This window comes from Opisthocomus hoazin, chromosome 8 (genome assembly GCF_030867145.1).
Source record: "Opisthocomus hoazin isolate bOpiHoa1 chromosome 8, bOpiHoa1.hap1, whole genome shotgun sequence".
Lineage (NCBI taxonomy): Eukaryota > Metazoa > Chordata > Aves > Opisthocomiformes > Opisthocomidae > Opisthocomus > Opisthocomus hoazin.
In genome coordinates this window covers 22,919,185-22,939,282 of record NC_134421.1, presented here as the reverse complement: position 1 = coordinate 22,939,282, position 20,098 = coordinate 22,919,185, and the positions used below count along the sequence as shown (strand labels likewise).

The 20,098-nt window shown below is 44.4% G+C and overlaps 1 protein-coding gene across 1 annotated transcript; it reads right to left on the bottom strand.

The window, feature by feature from the left end:
- Positions 1–567: 567 nt before the first annotated feature.
- UBE2N (ubiquitin conjugating enzyme E2 N) lies at positions 568–19,731 on the bottom strand. The gene is made up of 4 exons (XM_075428739.1): positions 19,625–19,731; positions 2,203–2,449; positions 1,876–2,016; positions 568–1,252 (listed from the first exon to the last, which is right to left on the bottom strand). Exons 1-4 carry the CDS (start codon positions 19,652–19,654, stop codon positions 1,212–1,214), a joined length of 459 nt encoding a protein of 152 aa, XP_075284854.1. The 5' UTR covers positions 19,655–19,731; the 3' UTR covers positions 568–1,211.
- Positions 19,732–20,098: the final 367 nt, after the last annotated feature.

Below are 20,098 nucleotides of genomic sequence, written 5' to 3'. Positions count from 1 at the left end.
CTCAAGCAAGCAGCTCAGTAAGGCTTGTGGAGAAAACCAGCAGCAGGAGGCGCGCGCCGTAAGCGGTTAAGCAAACATTAGTCAACACACAAGCTGGCTGTAAGAGCGGCTCTACGCACTGTTATTTCACGTTAATAGAGGGCAGGAATTAAAGAAGTTAGAGAACTGCATAGCCTAACATCTGATGACAATCAGCAAAGAGAAGTTATGCAGATACTCATCATTAGTGCTGTCATTTGCTCTCAACCTCCTGCTTGATTATGGTCATTTCCGTGAAAATGCGTATCAACGCATTACTAAAGTTAGGGTTACATCAGAGACTTCTTTCTAGAAGTCACTCCAAATGCCATTTCGTATTAAATTGGCCAGGTGAGGTCACCCACATAACACAAGCTAATAAAAAAAGTCAGCAGACAGAAGCAAAACATCTTGTGAATTCCACCTCTTTACTGTTTTATCTGTCAGACTGGTGAAGACAAATTGTCCGTTCTGGTTTCATTTTTTTTAAATACGATTGTCACATTAGAGAAATGAAAAGACAGCAAAATAAACTGTACAAAGGCAAAGTAGAATAACAAAAAATATTTTACTAAAACATAAGATTTACAGGAGATTTTCCAGACAAGCCATACAAAATGGTCACAAGCTTTTTCTTGGAGGGATTTTTCTACACTCGACAGCAGATTCACAATATTATTAGTGAAGGTGATGGATGTTTAATGTTCCCAGTTTTTTGTTCAAACAATGAAGCTTGTCCATCTACAGCGTCTAAGTTAGACTGGGCTAGAGGGTATATTCTAAAGTATAACTGGTTAGCTGCTTTGACCAATGCAATTAGCATCACCATAAAAAGGGAGGAGGAGCCCACAAAATTAAAACGAAAAGCCCCGCAGCTAACCCTGCCTACCTTCATTCACAGTGCTTATACTGAAACCATGATGGGAAAAATGATTAAAAGCAGAGATGTGCTGCTGCTTTCAAACAATTTCACAACAATCCAGATGATACTTCTAGCCTCTGCTCATGCGGTACCACAGTGAATTAGGACAAGACACAGATTTGCTAATGTGCATTTAATCACCAAAGGACTGAAGATGTCTGGGCTTTTATTCTGTAACATTTCTAAGACTGTGTCCATTAAATGCAAACAAAAAAGGAAGAGGTCTTGGCAGAACAGGAGAAGTGATGCACACTCGATGTTCAAAGCGCATTTAAATATTATTCATGGCATATAGCCTAGTCCATGCTCTGGCTGCAAAGAAAAAGAAGCACATTTAAGAAAATATGTATTTTTCAGGCTTTATTAAAGCAATTTTAAAAGATTTTTAGAGATCACTTCTATACCAACACTGCAAGTATACAAAACGTATCAGTTCTGAGATTTTAAATGCAATTTTGAACTCCAGCAGCTGTCAACTTTTGTATGTTATAGAAGTGGCCTGACTGCAGTGGATCCAGAAGTGAAGAGGCATAACACGGTAATTCTTTCAATCCATTACAGCCTGCAACAGAAGCAGGTATGAAGAGATGTGCTTTCTGAAACCAGATAATCTGTGCCTTAAGCTTTAGAGGAAAAGCAGTGGTGTGTACTTTTATTCTACCATGACTCCAAATTAGAAGTACTTGCAATCTAGGAATATGAAAACTCAAGATAAAACAGATCAAGAGAGCTTGTCTTCTGGCAAGCCTCACAGATTTGAAAACTGACCACCGCAGGCACGTTCAGGGTACTTGGACTAGGACTGTACGCAATAACTGCTTCTGCAAGTTGCAGACATAAAAACAAGAGGTCGGGATTTATATCCCCCAACCAGCTAGTGATCAGCTACTTCCTACAGTCAGAAGAAAAAAAATCGAAAGCGTAAGATACATCACCTGTTTCTATGGCTTGGGCTTCATTGGTCTTCCATTGCTCAGCTACATCATTTGCTAGTGGATCATCTGGGTTGGGAGCGCTTAACAAAGCCTGGATTGATAGCAGAACTGTACGAATCTGCAAAGCTGGGGACCACTTATCTGAAGAGACATTTACAGCAGTATGAAACACCATATTCAGCATAGTCTACAGAAATAGCAAGTTTTCCTCTCCCAGATTAAAAATAAGCAGGGTATTCTTTAAACAAATGAAATCTCTTTTTAGGGTCAATTTACAAGTCTCTGCACTTAATAAGATCAAACCAAAGACAACAAGGTAGCACTTACCTTTCAAAATATCTAAACATATTCTTCCCAGCTTGTCTACATTAGGATGATAAATTTTGGTCATGAAACGTACTTTAGGAGCTGCCATTGGATATTCTTCTGGAAGGAATAGTTCAAGTTTAAATGTCCCACCCTCAAAGGGGGAATCCTGTGGACCTGCAATGACCACGTGAAAATAACGTGCGTTGCTTTCATCTGGCTCTGCTTTTATCCCAGGGACTGGCTCTGCCAGCAAGCGCTGGGTTTCCTACAAGAAGAAGAAGAGGCGGCAATGTAATGAATACAACCCATTTAAAATAAACATGACCTGCACAAACTATCTTAAAAACAAGAAGTATTCATTATGAGCTATTTGCCTACATCCACAGAAACAATGTTAGACAAATGCCTTAAAGTCAAAGAAGATCTACAGAAAGAAGATGAGGATGTGGTAAACTGGTACGCGTCGGCTGTACAACAGGCTGCCCAGGGAAGTGGTGGCGTCGCCATCCCTGGAGGTGTTCAAAAAAAGTGTAGATGTGGCACTTCGGGACATGGTTTAGCAGGCACAGTGGTGTCGGGTTGATGGTTGGGCTTGATGATCTTGGAGGTGTTTTCCAACCTTCACAATTCTATGATTCCACACATCTCCTTTCGTATCCCTCAACTGCTGTGACAGCGTATGCTTCTACAGCGCAAGGTAATAGATAACAATTAAGCTGTCCTCAAGAAATTTCTTAAATTTTGATTAAACTACTGCCAAGCTGTTATTTTCTTCAATATACTTAAATGCACTCAAAAGAATACTACAATGAAAATTTCCCATCCTACCTTAAACAGAAAATTCTGTAAGTGAAAAGCCAAAAGAGTTTGATAATCACTCACAGGGAGTGTTCAAGGTTTACTCTAACAAGAGCCGACTGGTTTATTAAGACAAACATTGGTACTGGAATCAGATCCAACTTCCAAGATATAAGTACTCTGCTACAACACTAAAGGTGTTTTTAAGGATGTTTTATGTATTTACACAGATATATGCATCAATAGCTTCGGTGTGATCACTTCCAGCCTACATACAGCCATGCTTAAAGTCACCCTAAGAAACAGCAAGGGACAGGCAAGTTGTTCGGTAAGCAGCACAATTTGGGAAGCCCGGATTCCTACAGAGATTTGTGTTCTTTGCCGCTCAATGCTTCTGCGTACAGCACCAACCCTACCTCAGGCACCGCACTGCACCGACAGCTGCCCACATTCTGACCCCCCATCCTGCTAACGCACTGGGCAGACAGACTGACCAGCTCCTGCCCATCTTCCCCTCTCCTCTGCTGCCAGCCTTTGCAATCTTACAGGCACCATTCTGCCCCTCCTCCTGAAAAAGGACCCAAGGCTAGAACAGGCAACAGGCCATCAGGCAGGGACAAGAAGCCCTGCCGAAGCCTCATTTCCTCCGGTAATTTTAGCCCCATTTCCTGCTTTTCCTCTAGCTTGTTTTGCTATGTACAGTTAATTTTGTCACCACCTTTCTGTGTTGCCTTTCACAAAGAAAAATCATCCCGTTTCTACTAAAGAACAATGGTAACTTGGAGGTGTAATATTAATTTACTATTCTAGTCTTACAGGATATTTATTCCGCGTGTCTACAATAGCACCAATACAAGCACAAAATAGATTATTGCTACTTGGCTTAATACATTCTTCACACATAACTGCACTGTTACAATACTGTAACAATACATTCTGTAGAAATATATTCACACAGCATTTGAGTGGTAATGGCTGTCTTGACGCAGTTAAGTAATATCTCACTTTATACTATGTATTTGATTATTTTTTCCTAAGGAAGTGAAGTCACAGTAATTAATGCCAAAATCCAGTTATTCATCCCAAAATTGTCAAGGTCCTACAAATCACAGTATTGAAGTTCTTACTAAATACACACAGAAACACGAAAATAAATTTATCTGGTCTAATTCCTTGTTGTGACTACATATTACCTACTTATCTGTCTAGGCATTAACTGCCAATGCCACTTACATGCCTTACTGGAAGGCCATCCAAGCTTCTTAGAGCTACCTACATTCACTTCTGCAAGTATATTTTATTTTAAATGATACACATGAATTTATAACATACTTGGGTTTTGTATTGTGCTGGCTTTTTACTTGTACTGTAATTCTGTAGAACAGCAGTGATAACAAATGCTTAAAGCTTTAGTTCAGTGGTATGAAAGTCAGTGAGTAAGAAACTACAGATTACCCCTGTAAATGCATAAAACATTCTCCACTTCCTTCAGCAAGTTTTCAGCATAAGCGCTGACACAGGTAAATGGGACAATTTGCATTTCCACTGGTGAAGGACCATATACTTACTATAGTCTGACAGTTTTGGCAGAGGGAACAGTGTCGTATGCCAAATACAAACTAATACAGCGAGCCAACTTGGAATTAACTTAACAAAAAGACCCAATTTTTAAACTTGTTCACAGCTGCTACCACCTGGACTTTGCCAGATACACGCTAGTAGACGAATCGTGGTTTTGGTTCTTATGGGCATGCTCAAGTTTAGAACTATTTTTGTAATATTAAGGGTAACACATTTTAATAGCTGGGCTGATCTCAGCAGTCCCTAGCCCAGCTCAGTCACTCTGGTCCCCAGACTTCCTCCCTAGTTATGCCAGTATGCTGACTGTAACCACAGCAGGCAGCCAATCCTGGCTTAAAATAACCCAGAATCAGCAGTTCTCCGGCAGCAGCATCAGCGCTTCTACCTGCCAGCCTAACTGAGGGAGCAGTGCCCAGCTGCGAGCTCCACATTCTGCCACTAAAAACCGTTTGTCAATAAACAATGAGAGAGCCCATGTATGAGAAAAATGATTCTTTTAATTGAGGTACCACATGACACTGAGGGCACTACACCACCGCTGCCTGCCATCACGTTCGGAGCGCCCTTTATGCCTCTCCATTGTGTGGCCACAGGCATCTTGCTATCAAACGCCACAGAAGAGCATTTATGCTGCATACAGCTACGCTACTGCTGAGGCTCCTCAGAACCTATACCGGTCCCCTGTGGAACGTGAATATTAGATGAAAAACGCTTTAAGCAAGCACGCCCCACCTCCTGCACTGTGCATGGAGCTCCACCACTATCGGAAAAACTGCAGCTGTTTTCAAACAGAGATGAGGAGGAACACTTGCAAGAAATTTGTGAGGGAACTGACTGACGGTCATCTTTCGTAACCACCAGGCTCTGATGCAGCAGCCATCAAGCCGAGGGGGCAAGCACCAGGCTAAACCTCTGCGACACGCACAAAATGATCAGTCGTGACTCCTGTGCCCATGTATCGCCACCATTTTACACAAAAGCTGAGAAGCAGCATTGGTTCATAAAAGGCATCTTTTTAAAACAGTGTAACATGGACAAGCTTGTTAGACTATGAAAAACACAAGAAAGATGCCATTTATTAAAAGAACATGAAATGTTTGTACTTAAATACATCAACACCACCTGCTAAATTCTGACAGTAAATAAGGATTTTGCCCTTCAATTACAAAGAATTTTATAAAAATATATAAAAAGGACCAGAAAGGGATTAATTAGTCAAAAAGTTACGTTTTAAGGTCTAAGCATATAAAATGCTGAAACATACAACTAGGTCCAATTCTAAGGTGGTATCAGGGACTTGACTTCCACATTTTACAGTAAAATGGCCAATTAAAGACATGCTGATAATAAAATCAATTTGATTTGCCATAAGACTTGGAGAAATAAGTCATATTTGAGATAAACAGTTGTCAGTATACAGGGCAACACTATGTACCAGGTCAGGAAACTGAACTGCATAAAGATTTTTTTTTTTTTGGAAGTGTACATTACCAAAAAAAAAAATCCAAATAACAAAACAAACAAACAAAAAAAACCCCACAAACAACAAACCTGTAAATGACCCACATGACAGAGTCACAAGATGCAGACTCAATCTACAAACAAGGAAATGTTTAACTACATGTTGATCTTATTTTGTAATTTTATGTCACTTTCCCCACAGGATGGTTACCCAATGAAGAACAGTCTGTCAAACATGTTAAAATAAATAAACAGACAGCTTCTAATGAAACCTTTAACTTCCCACCTTTTTAACTAATCAGGAAGATCAAGCATATGCAATACTTCACTTTCCAATATATTTTTAGGCAAAATCCTTCTAACACTTTTTTAGCTGAGGAAGTGTGTTTTGTACCATCTGTTACTTCCTCCTCTGCCCCCCAAATCGCCTTTGAACCCTGTGTCCAATCTCCACTTCTCTGTATGCTCTGTGAGCTGTCAGTGGCCAAGACAGAAACCCAAGCTCAGTGCTACCAAAGAGAAAGACATGAAGAACTCTGCCATTACATGCTGTTTGGCCAGTTTATTCCAACCAAGTATGTACTATTCTTGCCTGGTAAAAAACCCTGTCAATAACAATAAAAAGAGCTGGGACATCCAAACATTAACATGCTAAGAGGAAAAAGGGCAAATTCACATAAAACCAGGTTTTGCAGTTCTGCTGCTCACAATCAATTTTTTTTACAATATAGCAGTTAATTTTGTCTTCACAGGAATACAAATTTCCATCTAAGTAAGTGCTCCAGAACAGCACATTATAGTGTTTCTTATTAGCTCTCCTCTAGCATACTGAAATAAGTTTCACAGAAGAGATTTCAGGACATATTTTGAGCTCTAAAGCATTTAATGCAGTAGGCCATGCTGCCATAAGCAGTTATTTCTATTTTTCATACTCTGCAATGTTTTCAGATGGATATCTCTTCTTGCTCCTGCTTTTACTCCACTTTTTCCAATTCCAAGTTAATGACATGATTTCCATTGACTAAAGAAAATTAATAAACACAAAATGAAGATACACGCCAGTTAGTACTTAAAAAAAAACAAAAACACAACACTGTCTGTCATTCACAACTGGTTATGCCCCCCCACAATTTTATCTGTCTTATTTTTAATTAATCAGTTAAAAAAAACACAGAGGCATTGAAGGTGTTTTGACAAGCAAAAGCAAAGCTCTTCTTATTAACACAGGTGGCCTGAAGTAGAGTGACAGATGATACGGATGGGACAGATGGTGTAGCTGACATTCTGCATAGCTTTTCTTCTATGAAGACATCAAATTGAAAACTAACTGTACCTGGGGGGGTGGGGAGAAACCCTCAACCTGAGTTACAGTAACCGGTAAGGACAAGAAACCTCAGCAAGAGAGCGCGCTGCGATTTTCAGAAGAGACCAAAGAGCAGGAGGTGGGGGTGAGTGATTTTCCGAGTTGCCAGGACTGACAGAAGCCACGAAAACAGAGATCAATTTGCAGGGGGGTATATTTCATTCTTTGAGCTTTTGCTTGGTTATCCTGCTTTCAGTGGAAGAAGAAAAAAAAAAAAGTTACCCAAAAGCAGACATAACCACCAGGATTCTCCTGGTTCACACACCCAGCACAAGACAGAGGCCTTCTTTAAGGATGTGAACTGAATAACCCAGAAGATGCTTCCATACAGACATGCATGAAAATCAATTGCTAGATCACATGGAGATATGAACAAGCCTACAAAGAAGGAATCCATTAGAAATATACTACTGTTTTATTAACTTCCAGTCTTGAAGAAGCGTTTATTAAAACCTCAAGCTGCCAAGGCCTCTGTCAAAACAACCAAAACAAGATTTCTGTATGCAACATTATTAGAAAACAAAAGGCTACTTCTGAAGTCTTACTTGCTATCAACAGTCTAAGGGGGGATCAAACAGTGGCATATTAGCAAATAACTACAATCAGAAAACTCATGTATGCAAGTATTTGCAAAAAAAAAAAAAACAAAAAAAAAAACCACAAACATTATTTCTTACATGGCAGAGCCACTGCAGCTGAACTGAAAGCTCTAAAGCTTCACCCGTCTGACAGAGACCACTCTAGTAGCAAAGGAAGAAATTGTTCCATGCGATTAGACAATTTTTAAAGCTTCTTTGTCGCTAGAAAGGAGTACTATATTCTTTGCCTGAAAAAATGATTGCAATTCCGTTCCCTGTACTACGGCAATAGTTAATCACCACAAATTTCACACTGCCTACCAAGGGACATGGCCAAAAAAGTTAAGAACAAATCAATATCTAGCACCTGCAAAATACAGGAACTTTAAGACTACTGTATGAAGGCCATTAGAATTTAAGAAAGCAGATTGCTTGCAAAGTCAGCACCAACTAGCTCAAAGAAAAAATCCAAGCTCCATGTCTTCAGCCAAATTTGCTTTGCTTAGTAATTCAGCTGTCTGCATGCTCAATTTCCTGACACCCCAGTTTTCTTATTTCATATTCAATACTAATTCTATACAGTTACCTCCAATAAATAAAAAATTCTGCATATTAATCCACAAGTTAAATACCATAGTCTTTAGTGAGATGCTACTGTTGAAGGAATATACTTTTTCACAGAATCTAGCATCGTCTTCTGCGCTCCGCGGTCCTTTAATTAATCAGCTGTGAAATCAACTGATGAAATTCATAAAATACATTAGAACAAAGGGAGCTTAGAGAAATCCCAACACCTTACAAAGCCTGAACATCTTAAGCTGATAAATGAGCGGCCACTGGTGAAAGGAAGGAAAAGAGCTACGCTGTGTTTTCACTTCAGCCTACTGTGCACCCTCACTTTTGCCTGTATAACTGTCTCTCGACCTCATGGTGAAACACAGCATGTAGCCAATCTGGGAGAAAAAAAAAAAAAAAAAGAAAAAAAAATGGTGCAAGAGAGAAGAGTCCCTGATGCAGTTCACCACATGTCCACACAAACAGCTGTGCCAACCAAGGGGAGGGTGCAAACATGTGCTGTCAGCAGGATGGGAGAACAGACTGCTCCTTTTGGTGAAAGCGCTGGTTTAAAGCATTAAGACTGCAGCATTAATCACAGCCAGAATTAGCGTAACAGATCGCTATTCTGTAACCAACCTAAAAAGGAAATGCAGAGACTACCTCCTCATTAAAAAGAAGAAGCTTAACTACCAGCCAGCCTAATTTCAGTAACTGATGGTAAACTGCTAAACTGAAGTCTTCAGCCATCTATAAAAGTCTTAAACACCAAAGACTCCATGTATCTTTTTACTTGTTATACACAGTTATCTAACAACCTTTTATAGTGTTGAGACTACAGAAAAGCATCCTCATGACTAGCAGCTTTATGCTAGTACCTCAAAAAGAGAGAGATAACATAATTAAGACGTTCAGAGGTCAAAACAGGTGTGACAAAATTATTCTGAAACTTCAAAACAGAAAACATTAATAAGGCCTCTTACACAAAGCCAAAATATTGCAGGTCTTAGAGCTGTTAAATATTTAAAATGGCACAATATCAATTCTCAATGCAAAGTCTCAGGGGAACGATTCTTTCCTTGTATTTTCAGCAGCACATTTACTAGCTGAATTCTCTACACAGCAGTCAAGTAATTTACCTTCAACTTCACCTACTGAGATACGGGGTTACACCCCTTCAACTTTGTCAGGCCAAGGTACAAGCCCTCTCTGATCTACTTCAGACAGTAAAAAAACTTAGGTAATATCCACCTTAACCTGTAGGTTCAACTAACCCCACGTGGCTTTATTATGAACAAATATTGGAAGACAGATGATGGATAAGTATCTTTGTCTTCATCTGCAACAGGAATTACAGCTCGTAGCTCAACTCCCAGTGTTCATTGCTGCCCCCTTGCCAGAAATCACCATCCCACAAATCAACTAGGACAGTAAACCCTCTCAGCACTCCCAATGTAATTCAAGAAAAGTGACCTAGCCTTTCTTAGCTAGATCTCTAACCCAAAAAATGTTGACTGACAGCACACACACTCTGCTGCCATCTCACAGAGGACAGTAACTTCCAACAGAAACTGATGAACAATTGGCAACATGGGTAAAAGCACCTTCCACCAGTACGAACAGATGAAATCTGCACATCTCGATACATTTCTTCCACAGGTGCTATAAGCAAAGGTCTCCAAACAGCTTCAAAACAAACTTCTTCGGTAGCCTTGGCCATTTGTAAGAGGAACAATTGGATGTAACGCTGCATGGATAGTCCCAAGATGGTCTAAAATAAACTGGTAAAAATGAAGAGGCACCCAAATTGAAAGAAATACACGTCAGCTTGCCTCACTTCTCTGCGACATAAAACTTCCATTTGGTACAACCTAATTTAACTGCATAACCACCTGGGCATATGTATGGGGCATAGGTGTCAAGGTGTTGGCAGCAGGGGGGCTCCAGAGGTGACCCCTGTGGGAAGAGGCCAGGGGCTCCCCATGCCAGCCGCAGCCAGCTCCAACAGACCTGTCGCAGGGCACAGCTGAGCCCACCAGCCAAGCTGGGAAAACATATTTCAGCAAGGACAGAAAACACCACACAGAGAGACTATTCGTGGGTTGGGAAAGTGTGAGCAAAACTAGTGAAGACACCGAGGTCAGAGAAGGAGCGGGAGGGAGAGGAGGTGCTCCAGGCACCAGAGCAGAAATTCCCTGCAGCCCATGGTGGACCAGAGCGGAGCAGACATCCATGGTGCAGCCCATGGAGAGGACCATGCTGGGGCAGGGAAAAAGTGTGAGGAGGAGGGAACAGCAGAGAGGAGCCCCCATTTCCCACCCCCCTACACCCATCAGGGACAGGGGAGGTAAAGGGGGGCAAAGGTGTGATTTAATTTTGTCTTTGTGTCTCAGCATCCAGCTCTATTTTACTTGGGCAAAACAGACTCGACTTGGGGAAAATTAATTCATTTATTGCCATGATGGTAATCAGTAAGTGATCTCCCTTTGTCTCAACACATGAGCTTTTCCACCTTGTTTTCTACCCCCTGCCCAGCCAAGGTAGGGGGGGTACAAGAGCAGCTGGGTGGGCAGCTGGCCAAGATCAGCCCACTACAGCATAAATCACAAGGTAACTTTTAATCTGAAATGTGTTTGAACTGTTGTATCCAGAAGCACTTTTAGAGAGGATGTGGGAGACAGTTTCAGACTCCACAGATGATCTTACAATTTAGAGTTTTTCAAAAAGAAATGACAGACTTAAAGTGAAAGGCGCTAGCTCTATTTTCTGCTAGTTAAAATGATAACACTTATCACTTGGAAGGTACTACACATACCAATTTATGTGGGAGAAGATGTGATGAGGAAAAAGCAATATCTTTCAGTTTAACCAACTGCTCATCAGTCTCTTCAATATTTGCTTCCTAGAGGAGATCAGACATTTGCTGCTAAATCCTCCAGCAAGATTTCGAAAGCAGATGAAGAGTCACTACCAATAGCAAAAAGTGATTTTTTTTTTAAATGTTACACCCAAGTTTCACTCTGAATGACTAAAAATTAGTGCAAGTCCTTATTTCATTCATCATAAGCTTCAGCTGTTGAGTTTACAATTGAGTCAAATTGCTTTTCTCTCCACCATTTCAGCCTGGTTCTCAGTCCTCCTTGATCAACTTCACTCACATCTGTAACTACCTCCACCTTTTCCTTTCCTCACAAAATGCAAGCGTTTGCCTGAATGGGAAACCCTAACTTCTCCGCAGCAGCGCTAATTTATACAGTCACCATTCCACGCCCCCCTTTCATCAGCCCAACTGTTTGCAAAGTCAAGCAACGAATGAGATCACAGAACTGACTTGGCTTAAGAAATAACCTTTACTGCAGAGTTCTGAGCCAGGTAAGTCCCTCAGTCCAAGTTTACCACAGTGGCACAAAAATTCTTCTGCCAGCACAGCCCAGGCTATATCTATTTATACGGTAAGGCTGCTCAACACTGATCCGCAGGCTAATCACCTTGAGAACTTCTGGTTAATCTAACTTAACTAGGTGGGAACTTTTCCGCCCTGTGCTGGCTCTCTGCAAAAACCACAGAAGTACAGCACCAACTTCAGCATTTCAGTTCAGACCACATGCAGCATACATTTCTTTCATATTTTTACTCTGATTGCAGGAAACCCTTGCCAGGTACCAGTGTCTTTATCTCCCAAACACATCTAATAGTTTGGACTAATTCTGAGGTATGAAATAAAAACTAAAGGTTTTAGCTGCGTAGGGTGAGACTTCAAGCAGCACATCGGCACACAGACAAGTTATAATTACTTGCCAAATGACAATTCTTTCCTGTTTTGTCAGAGTGGGATAAGGGGGAAGATCACACTGATCTCCTTCACCACGAACCGGTAAGTTGCACACAAGAAGGTAAACCGCATGCACGGTTTTGCTTTGATTTTTGAGGGGGAGGCAGCAGGAGAAAGTGAAACCTATCAGTCACAACTGTTGTCTACACATAGGGATAAAGCTGCCTCAGAAAACCACAATGACTTGATTCAAAAACTTTTTGTCCCAGCACATCACTTTTTGGCACAAATTCTTCCAGGGTCTGTCAATTCATTAGCTACAATCATGTAACTGGCTATAACCAGCTTTACTGAAAATAAATTGGTTACCTAAGCAGATGTCATATTGTCAGAGAGATTTCAGAATGCTTAGATTAAAATCCTATCACTGTAAAACAACCACATTGGAGAAAGTCTTCTGAAAAAAACATCTGCCTTTTAGGAAAAAAAAAAATTAGCAGCAAAGCCCATTAAACTGTAAAGCAAAGGTCAAACGTCATAAATAGAAGGCTGCACTTGTGGTTTCCAGTAGCTGGCCTCCGCATGAATTCTTCTCTTCCTTGCCATATAATCCCCGAGTGTCAGCATCCCACGTTCCTCCGCTTCCTGGACTCATTACTGGGCTAACGTCTCTGTACAGTACTGCTCCCACCGCCCTGCGCAGTTCCAGACCCCATCACCAGCCCCGACACTACCTACTTCCCCCCCCAAAAAAAAGGCAGGAGAATGTTCTGAGGGTCAATGGCATCAGCTGTAAAAAAGAAAGAAGAGAACAGCAGTATAGAGGTTTAGAAACCATTAATGAGGTTGGTACTCAATCTGTAGACAGTTGTCCAGCAACTTGAAACTACAGCTCTGCTAAGCAAACACTGTGATTTCCGGATCGTTCACAATCTTCTGTCACGCACTTCTGGTTCTCCAGTTCCCATGACCACACAAACGGTTTCAACCACTGCAAAGTCACTTACAGCGAGATGAAGACAAATGTACTCCAGGTAACAGCGCCTTTCCAGGAAAAAAAAAACCCACCAACAACCAACCCAAAACACACAAACACAAAACACAGAATCTGACCACTCTTGGAAGACGACCTTGTTGCCAAACAACAGCAACATGAAGAGGGGCATTTTTAAGGTCAGCATCACTCTCCCCCGAGAATGACCTCTTTCTCAAATTTTCTACAGCAGATTACAGGATTTTGGAACTGTGAAGCTAAGATCCTTCAATACAAATTCCTAGAGGATTATCTCTGTACTAACACAGATGAAGATTTTCATGGTGCATCTCCAGCTACAGTAAAGTGAGGCATAACTAAGATCACTAAGCTACTAGTGTAAACCATTCCTGTGGTTATACTGATGGAGCACATCTGCATCAGAGCCTTGTATTAATACACAGTGCAGAGTCAACTATTCAAGTGTGGTCAAAGCAAACAATAATTTATACACAGCTTCTGTCCAAATGCCATCTGTACTGGGTTTGCACAGCAAGATTTTGGTAGCGGGGGGTGTACAGGGGTGGCTTCTGTGAGAAAGTGCTAGAAGCTTCCCCCGCGTCCGATGGATCCAATGCCAGCCGGCTCCAAGACGGACCCACCACTGGCCAAGGCCAAGCCCACCAGTGACAGTGGTAGCACCTCTGTGATAATGTATTTAAGGGGAAGAAACTGCAGGGCAACAGCAGCGGGGAGAGCGGGGTGAGAATCTGTGAGAGAAACAACTCTGCAGGACCAAGGTCACTGCAGAAGGAGGGGGAGAAGGTGCTCCAGGTGCCAGAGCAGAGATTTCCCTGGAGCCCGTGGAGAAGACCATGGTGAGGCAGGCTGTGCCCCTGCAGGCCATGGAGGTCCACGCCGGAGCAGATGGATGCACCCAAAGGAGGCTGTGGCGCCGTGGGAAGCCCACGCTGGAGCAGGCCCCTGCCAGAACCTGTGGACCCATGGAGAGAAAGAGGAGCACACGCTGGAGCAGGTTTGCTGACAGGGCTTGTGACCCCCCCACGCTACAGCAGCCTGTTCCTGAAGGGCTGCAGCCCATGGGAGGGACCCACGCTGGGGCAGTTTGTGGAGAACTGTCTCCCATGGGAGGAACCTCAGGCTGGAGCAGGGGAAGAGTGTGAGGAGTCCTCACCCTGAGGAGGAAGGAGCGGCAGAGACAACGTGTGATGAACAGACCGCAGCCCCCATTCCCCGTCCCCCTGCTCCACTCACACAAAACTGGGAGCAAAGTTGAGCCCAGAAAGAAGGGAGGGGTGGGGGGGAAGCTGTTTTAAGATTCAGTTTTTATTTTCTCATTATCCTACTCTGATTTTGATCGGTAATAAATTAAACTAATTACCCCGAGTCAAGCCTGTTGCCCATGACGGTAACTGCTGAGTGATCTCCCTGGCCTTATCTCAACCCAGGAGCCTTTTGTCATATTTTCGCTCCCCCGTCCAGCTGAGGAGGGGAGTGACAGAGCAGCTTTGGTGGGCACCTGGCCTCCAGCCAGGGTCAACTTACCACACCGTGTACAGCAAAATTTGTCACTTGATTCTCACTATTAACCCATCAGTCACATGTAACTGTGAAAATGTGGGTTTGTTTTGTACTATTACATAAAAATTTTGATGCTACACTGAAAGACGTGTAGAAATAACAGACAAGTACAGTATAAAACAACTGCATGCAAAGCGATAAACAGCCATTAGCATCAGTACTTAGAAAGCTTGGAGTCCTACAGACTTGCACCTCAAAGTTGCTAAAGTGTTAACACAAGCAGGTGGTGGAAACAAGATTTTTGCCTCTAGTTGGACTATTTGCTGGTTTTTCCTCAGTTTTTATTCTCCAGTGTCCACTGAAAGCTTTTTTAAGGAAAAGGCTGTGCAAAGTTATCAGTGTTCTCTTTAAGACCTTTCATTAAGACTCCATGTTTTCCTTTTAAAACTGGTACCTTGGTCTAACCTGAAAGTTTTCTCATCCTCTGCGCCTGAGCCTCTTTCTCAGCCTCCCTCCCACATGTTCACAGAAGATCCGTCCTGCCAAACTTCAGGCTTCCAACGCCTGTGTATACAACCCTCCCACTACCACAGCCAGCCTATGCTACACTGGTCGCCTGGCAAGCAGACGCAGAGAGAGTCACCAAGTAGCGTATGCATTCTCGTCCTACCTTCGCACATCTTTCGGGGGGTGGGGCAAGGTGGTTTTAAGAAGAACAGTTCAAAAAACCCCTCTGAAAATTCCCGAAGTTTTCACCCCTCTGTCGAATTTGAAGTTATGCACTAGATTCAAACAGTATATAAGGGGCAAAGAGACATCACAAAGACCAAATCTACAGCTTCTGTGACAAATGCCAAGGAACAGCACTGTCCAGCAGTAATGTTTTATATGCCTAACCACCATCCACACAAATGCAAAATACCATAAAAAAGGTATTAAGTTTACCTCCAGTCTTTTTTATTTAAATTTTTTACCCAGGAAATTTAAAAACGGCCGAAAATGTCAGAGAAATCAAAAAGTCATGGCAACTTAAATTTGCACGTGGAGACAGACGTCCGTGCCCCAGAAGCCCACAGCTTCCAACACAAAGCGAGAAACTTCAACTTGGCTGCCAGCAATACTGTTCAAGAGCTTCTAGAAAGTTTCAGAAGTTGCAGACTAATACCTGATTTATATTTTTAAAAATATATAAAGCTGATTATGCTGACCTCTAATACAGAATGCTGTAGGTGCCTATCACCACATACACCATGAGCATCTCTAAAATCTTCCAGAAATTTTACAAGCTGAGGTAGCGTTTTATAACTCAGCAGTCCAAACGTTACCCAGATTCTCAAAAAATACTGCTAGCGGGAGCTCACTGGCAGCAACGTGGAAATAGCTTCTCACAGTAAACAACAAGGAAGGAATCTCTCAGACAACAACACGCTACCATGCAGGAGAAGAAATCAAAGCCTCAGTCATTTAACACTGATAAGCTTCTCAATTAAAAAAAAAATTTTTTGAAAGAGTCTCAGATACTGCTTCAGATGGTTTATTTCATGGTAGGAGCAGCTGCAGTGATTGTAACAGAAGCGCTAGTAACAACTGGTTACACAGTTAACACGTAGACTGGGACGTCAAATTGTGAATGATCAGATCACTGCAGCAGTGAAAACGGCAGAAAAAAACATCTGAAAAGATGACACAAAGCAGCACTGCCCATCCCATTCAGATATACCAACTGCATTTGACACAGCAATGAGGTGGTTTGAATGTCAGCCAGAAAAAAAAAAAAAAATCAGATGCAATTCAACTCCTTACTCAACTGGAGGTACGTGACTTTGCAACACTGGAGAGAATTGGTATAAGTGCTTGAAAGTAAAAATCACTGGGCTTATTTACTGTGTATATTGCAAAGCCTCACTTTTTAATACCGTGCAATAGGAAAAAAGTTTACAGCATCAAAACCACACATCTATGTAAATGCGCCATACAGCATTTTCGTTTCATCTGACATTAATAGTTGTTCTTGTCAAGGTGATTCTTAGAGGTCCCTTGATTTTGGACTGTTGAAGAAAACAAAAATAATCTTCTCTACTCAAAAGGTAGAAAGTATTCCAACTCCAATTCTATTTTTAAAAATTCAAAACTACATAATCACTTTCTGCTCACCGTTTGTGATGTGTTAACACCAATTCATAACTCTAAAGCAAGTCATCTCTTGAACTTGCAGATCGTTCTGCCCTACTTGTTCAAAGTCTGTGTTTCTAAGTAACCTGAGGACAGCAAACCAGGAGCAATTCTGTATCTTCTGTAAGAACTGCTTTGCAGCATCTATACTGTCATGTTTAATTGAACTTGGGGAAAGTATTGGAAATATATACACAGCTCTCTGCTGAGACAAGGAAAGCTACTGCTCTCCTGGGCTAGACGACAGCCTGCACATCGCCGAGAAGCAGGCTGAGGAGTACAGGGCTGCTAGTCAACCTGAGAGCCAGGCCATCTGCCAGCAGTCGATCAAGACACGGAATGCCAACCGCATTTCGAGCGGTTAGCTAGGTTTAGCACTTCACTGCGGTCCGAATCTACACTCCCATCCCCAGCAAGCCATCGCTGGTCTCCCTCGGGTGCATGTGGATCAAAGGAAGAAAGTCTTTTCCTAACAGCAACCTAAGCCATGTATTTATCATCACATTTAGTACTGTGCATAAAGAAAATTAGATCTTTTTGTTACTGGAGTGTTTTTACAATTCTATCGCCCTTTCCTTTCCTACCTCCCCCTCTCTCTTCCATTTCTTTTCCTGATCTTTCAAATTCTCACTAGCAGCAGAAATCCCTCCCCCCCCTCCCTCTAAGGCAACCAGCAGTAGGAAATTTAACTCTAACATCAAGATTGGCAGGATAGAAAAGGTCAAAACAATTCTCACTCGAGACTCCTGAAAAGTCAAGCAGGCATATTTCTAGGTCTGCACTTCTACAGCTGCGATATTTCAAAACATGACTTTGCACGTTTTTGAGGCTGTATGAACTAGTCAGATTGAAGTCCTGGACTGTTTGTACATCTGGCTACCCAGCGCGTGCACAGCATAGGAGCTAAAGAATTGGTCATCCACCATAACCAATCCAAGATTCAAAAGCTCTGGACTGGCTGCAGACAACTTATAATGCATAAATGGAAATACATAACCTGCTGTACACACTGCCCCATAACAGACAATAATCCCCAGAACTCTATGGGGAGTCCTCCGGAGGAAATCTGGAACCTTCTAGGTCTCTCTTCGGCTGCCCTCCACCTCCCCTCTCCAGGAGGAGAAGAAGCATTCCCATGCCATCACACATCTCTGAAGCGAGTCACATGAATTGTTGCAGGTATTTTCTAGAAAAGCATGAAAAAAATCAAAAGCAACAAGACGAAAATGTGTGCACCGGCTTACAAGCAGATGCACTCCTTGGCTGTACTCAGGGGAATTGTCAAAAGCTGTTAACAAAATCTGACACGGACACCAGCCTCACGACGGAGCTCTTACCACAACTCCGTGATGAATATCAGCTCCGCTGTATCATGAATCAGTGTTCCCTCTCACACCTGAAATGTGTTCAGCTTTGCATGCTGTGCACTAAGGCAGCTGGACGAGCGTCAAACTCATTCTGTAAGATTTCTCTTCGTTATTTTTACTGCTTGCTATTCTGAGCAGTAACCGCAGTTCAGTCTGTTTCACACCAGATAAACGCTACTCCTGCCTTATTTTTACCTTATCTCCTCTATTACCTATTAGACAGCTTGACTTTTCAGAGAAAATCCAGTTTTATTTTTTTATCCACTATTTAACATGTTCTACACTCAGGTGTTTTACAGTGGTTGGCAACACTGCGTGCTCAACAAAGAGAGCTTCACACCATTACAAATTGTTTCTGACATTCGTTCACCTCAACAAGGAGGAAGGGTGCTGCTATTTCCTGTGAAGGCTAACGAGCCTTACTGGAATCACCCAGTAACCTTCGTAAAGACCGTGATCCCCAGCGTGAGGGCTGCGGTTCACATCGCTGCAGACTGCGTGGGAGACAGCAGCCCAGCACCAACACCCGCTGCCCAAAAGACTCCCAGGCATGGCCAAACAGCTGCCCGCGTCTCCGCCGAGGGACGCCAAACCACCCAGCGCCTCAGCTGCGGCGGCACCCGGGACGCCCCCCGCGCCGGCAGCCCCTGCACAGCCCAGTAAACGGGAACCGAAGGGAGGCACCGAGCCGCCCGCACGGTGCGGGTTGAGCGCTCGGAGCGCCCACGGCAGCGGCCGGGCTGGCCCAGCGTGTGCCGGTACGGACGCCCCGCCGCACCGCCCCAGCCCCGGTTTCGCCCCTCGGTGCGTTTCGCCCCGCCGCGCAGCGGAGGAGGGAGCCGAGCCCCGCGCCCGCTGCCGCGGTCCCCCGGCTCAGGCACGGCGAGGCCCGGCCGTGCGGAGGCCTCTCAGGCTCCGGAAGAGGCGCGCAGACACCCGAGGGACGGCGGCACCGGGGGCCGTGAGGCGCCGCCGCCCGCGCGGTTACCGTGACTGGCCCGCTCCCGCCCCGACCCCCGGCCGCCAGCAGGGCGCGTCCCGCCGCGCACGGGAAGCCGGGGCAGGCCCGGCGCGGCCCCTCGCCCCTGCTCGCTCCCGCGGCGGCCGGGCCCAGCGGCCCCCGCCCAGCCGGGGAAGGAGGAGGCCTGGGAGCGGCCCTACCCCCACGCGGCCCTGCTCCCGGCCACCGGAAGCGGCGCCCGGCCCGGCGCGGCCCTGCCCGCCGCGCGGGACATGGCCGGGCCGCCCCTGGGGCCCCCGCTGGCGGTGAGGGGGTACCTTGATGATCCTGCGGGGCAGCCCGGCCATCTTGTCTCGTCAAGGTGCAGGCTCGCGGGCTCGCCTCCGCTCGGGGCTCGCGCACAGCCGGAAGTAGTCCGCGCCGCGCTTCCGGTGGCACCGCCCTCGGCGCGGGACGCCGGGCAATGTAGGCCGCGCCTCGGAGGCCCCAGCGTGCCTGCTGTGGGCGTTCGCTTTCCCGGGCCCGCGGGAGCCGAGCGGGCAGCGGCCTCCTCCGGCACCCCAGCGGGAGTTGGTGGGGCCCAGCTGCCGGAGCCGGTTGCGGTGCCTCGGACCGAGCCCCCCGCGGTGCCCCTCGGTCCCCTGCGGAGGTGGGAGCAGCCCGCCCGCGGGGCCGGCTCTCGGCGCTGGCGGGGCTGAGGCTGACTCTGGGCGGTGTGAGTGTGGTCAGACCTGGCACGACGGTACCTCGGAGCATCTCTGGCTTAGCGACCCCCGGGCGGCGAGCTGCCC

Bases quoted from the DNA above. Each gene is read 5' to 3' on its own strand.
- UBE2N (XM_075428739.1), bottom strand. From the start codon at position 19,654: ATGGCCGGGCTGCCCCGCAGGATCATCAAG. The intron at 2,450-19,624 runs GTACCCCCTCAC...TTCTTCTTGTAG, and splicing joins TGCCCCGCAGGATCATCAAG to GAAACCCAGCGCTTGCTGGC. The intron at 2,017-2,202 runs GTAAGTGCTACC...ATGTCTCTTCAG, and splicing joins ATGTTTAGATATTTTGAAAG to ATAAGTGGTCCCCAGCTTTG.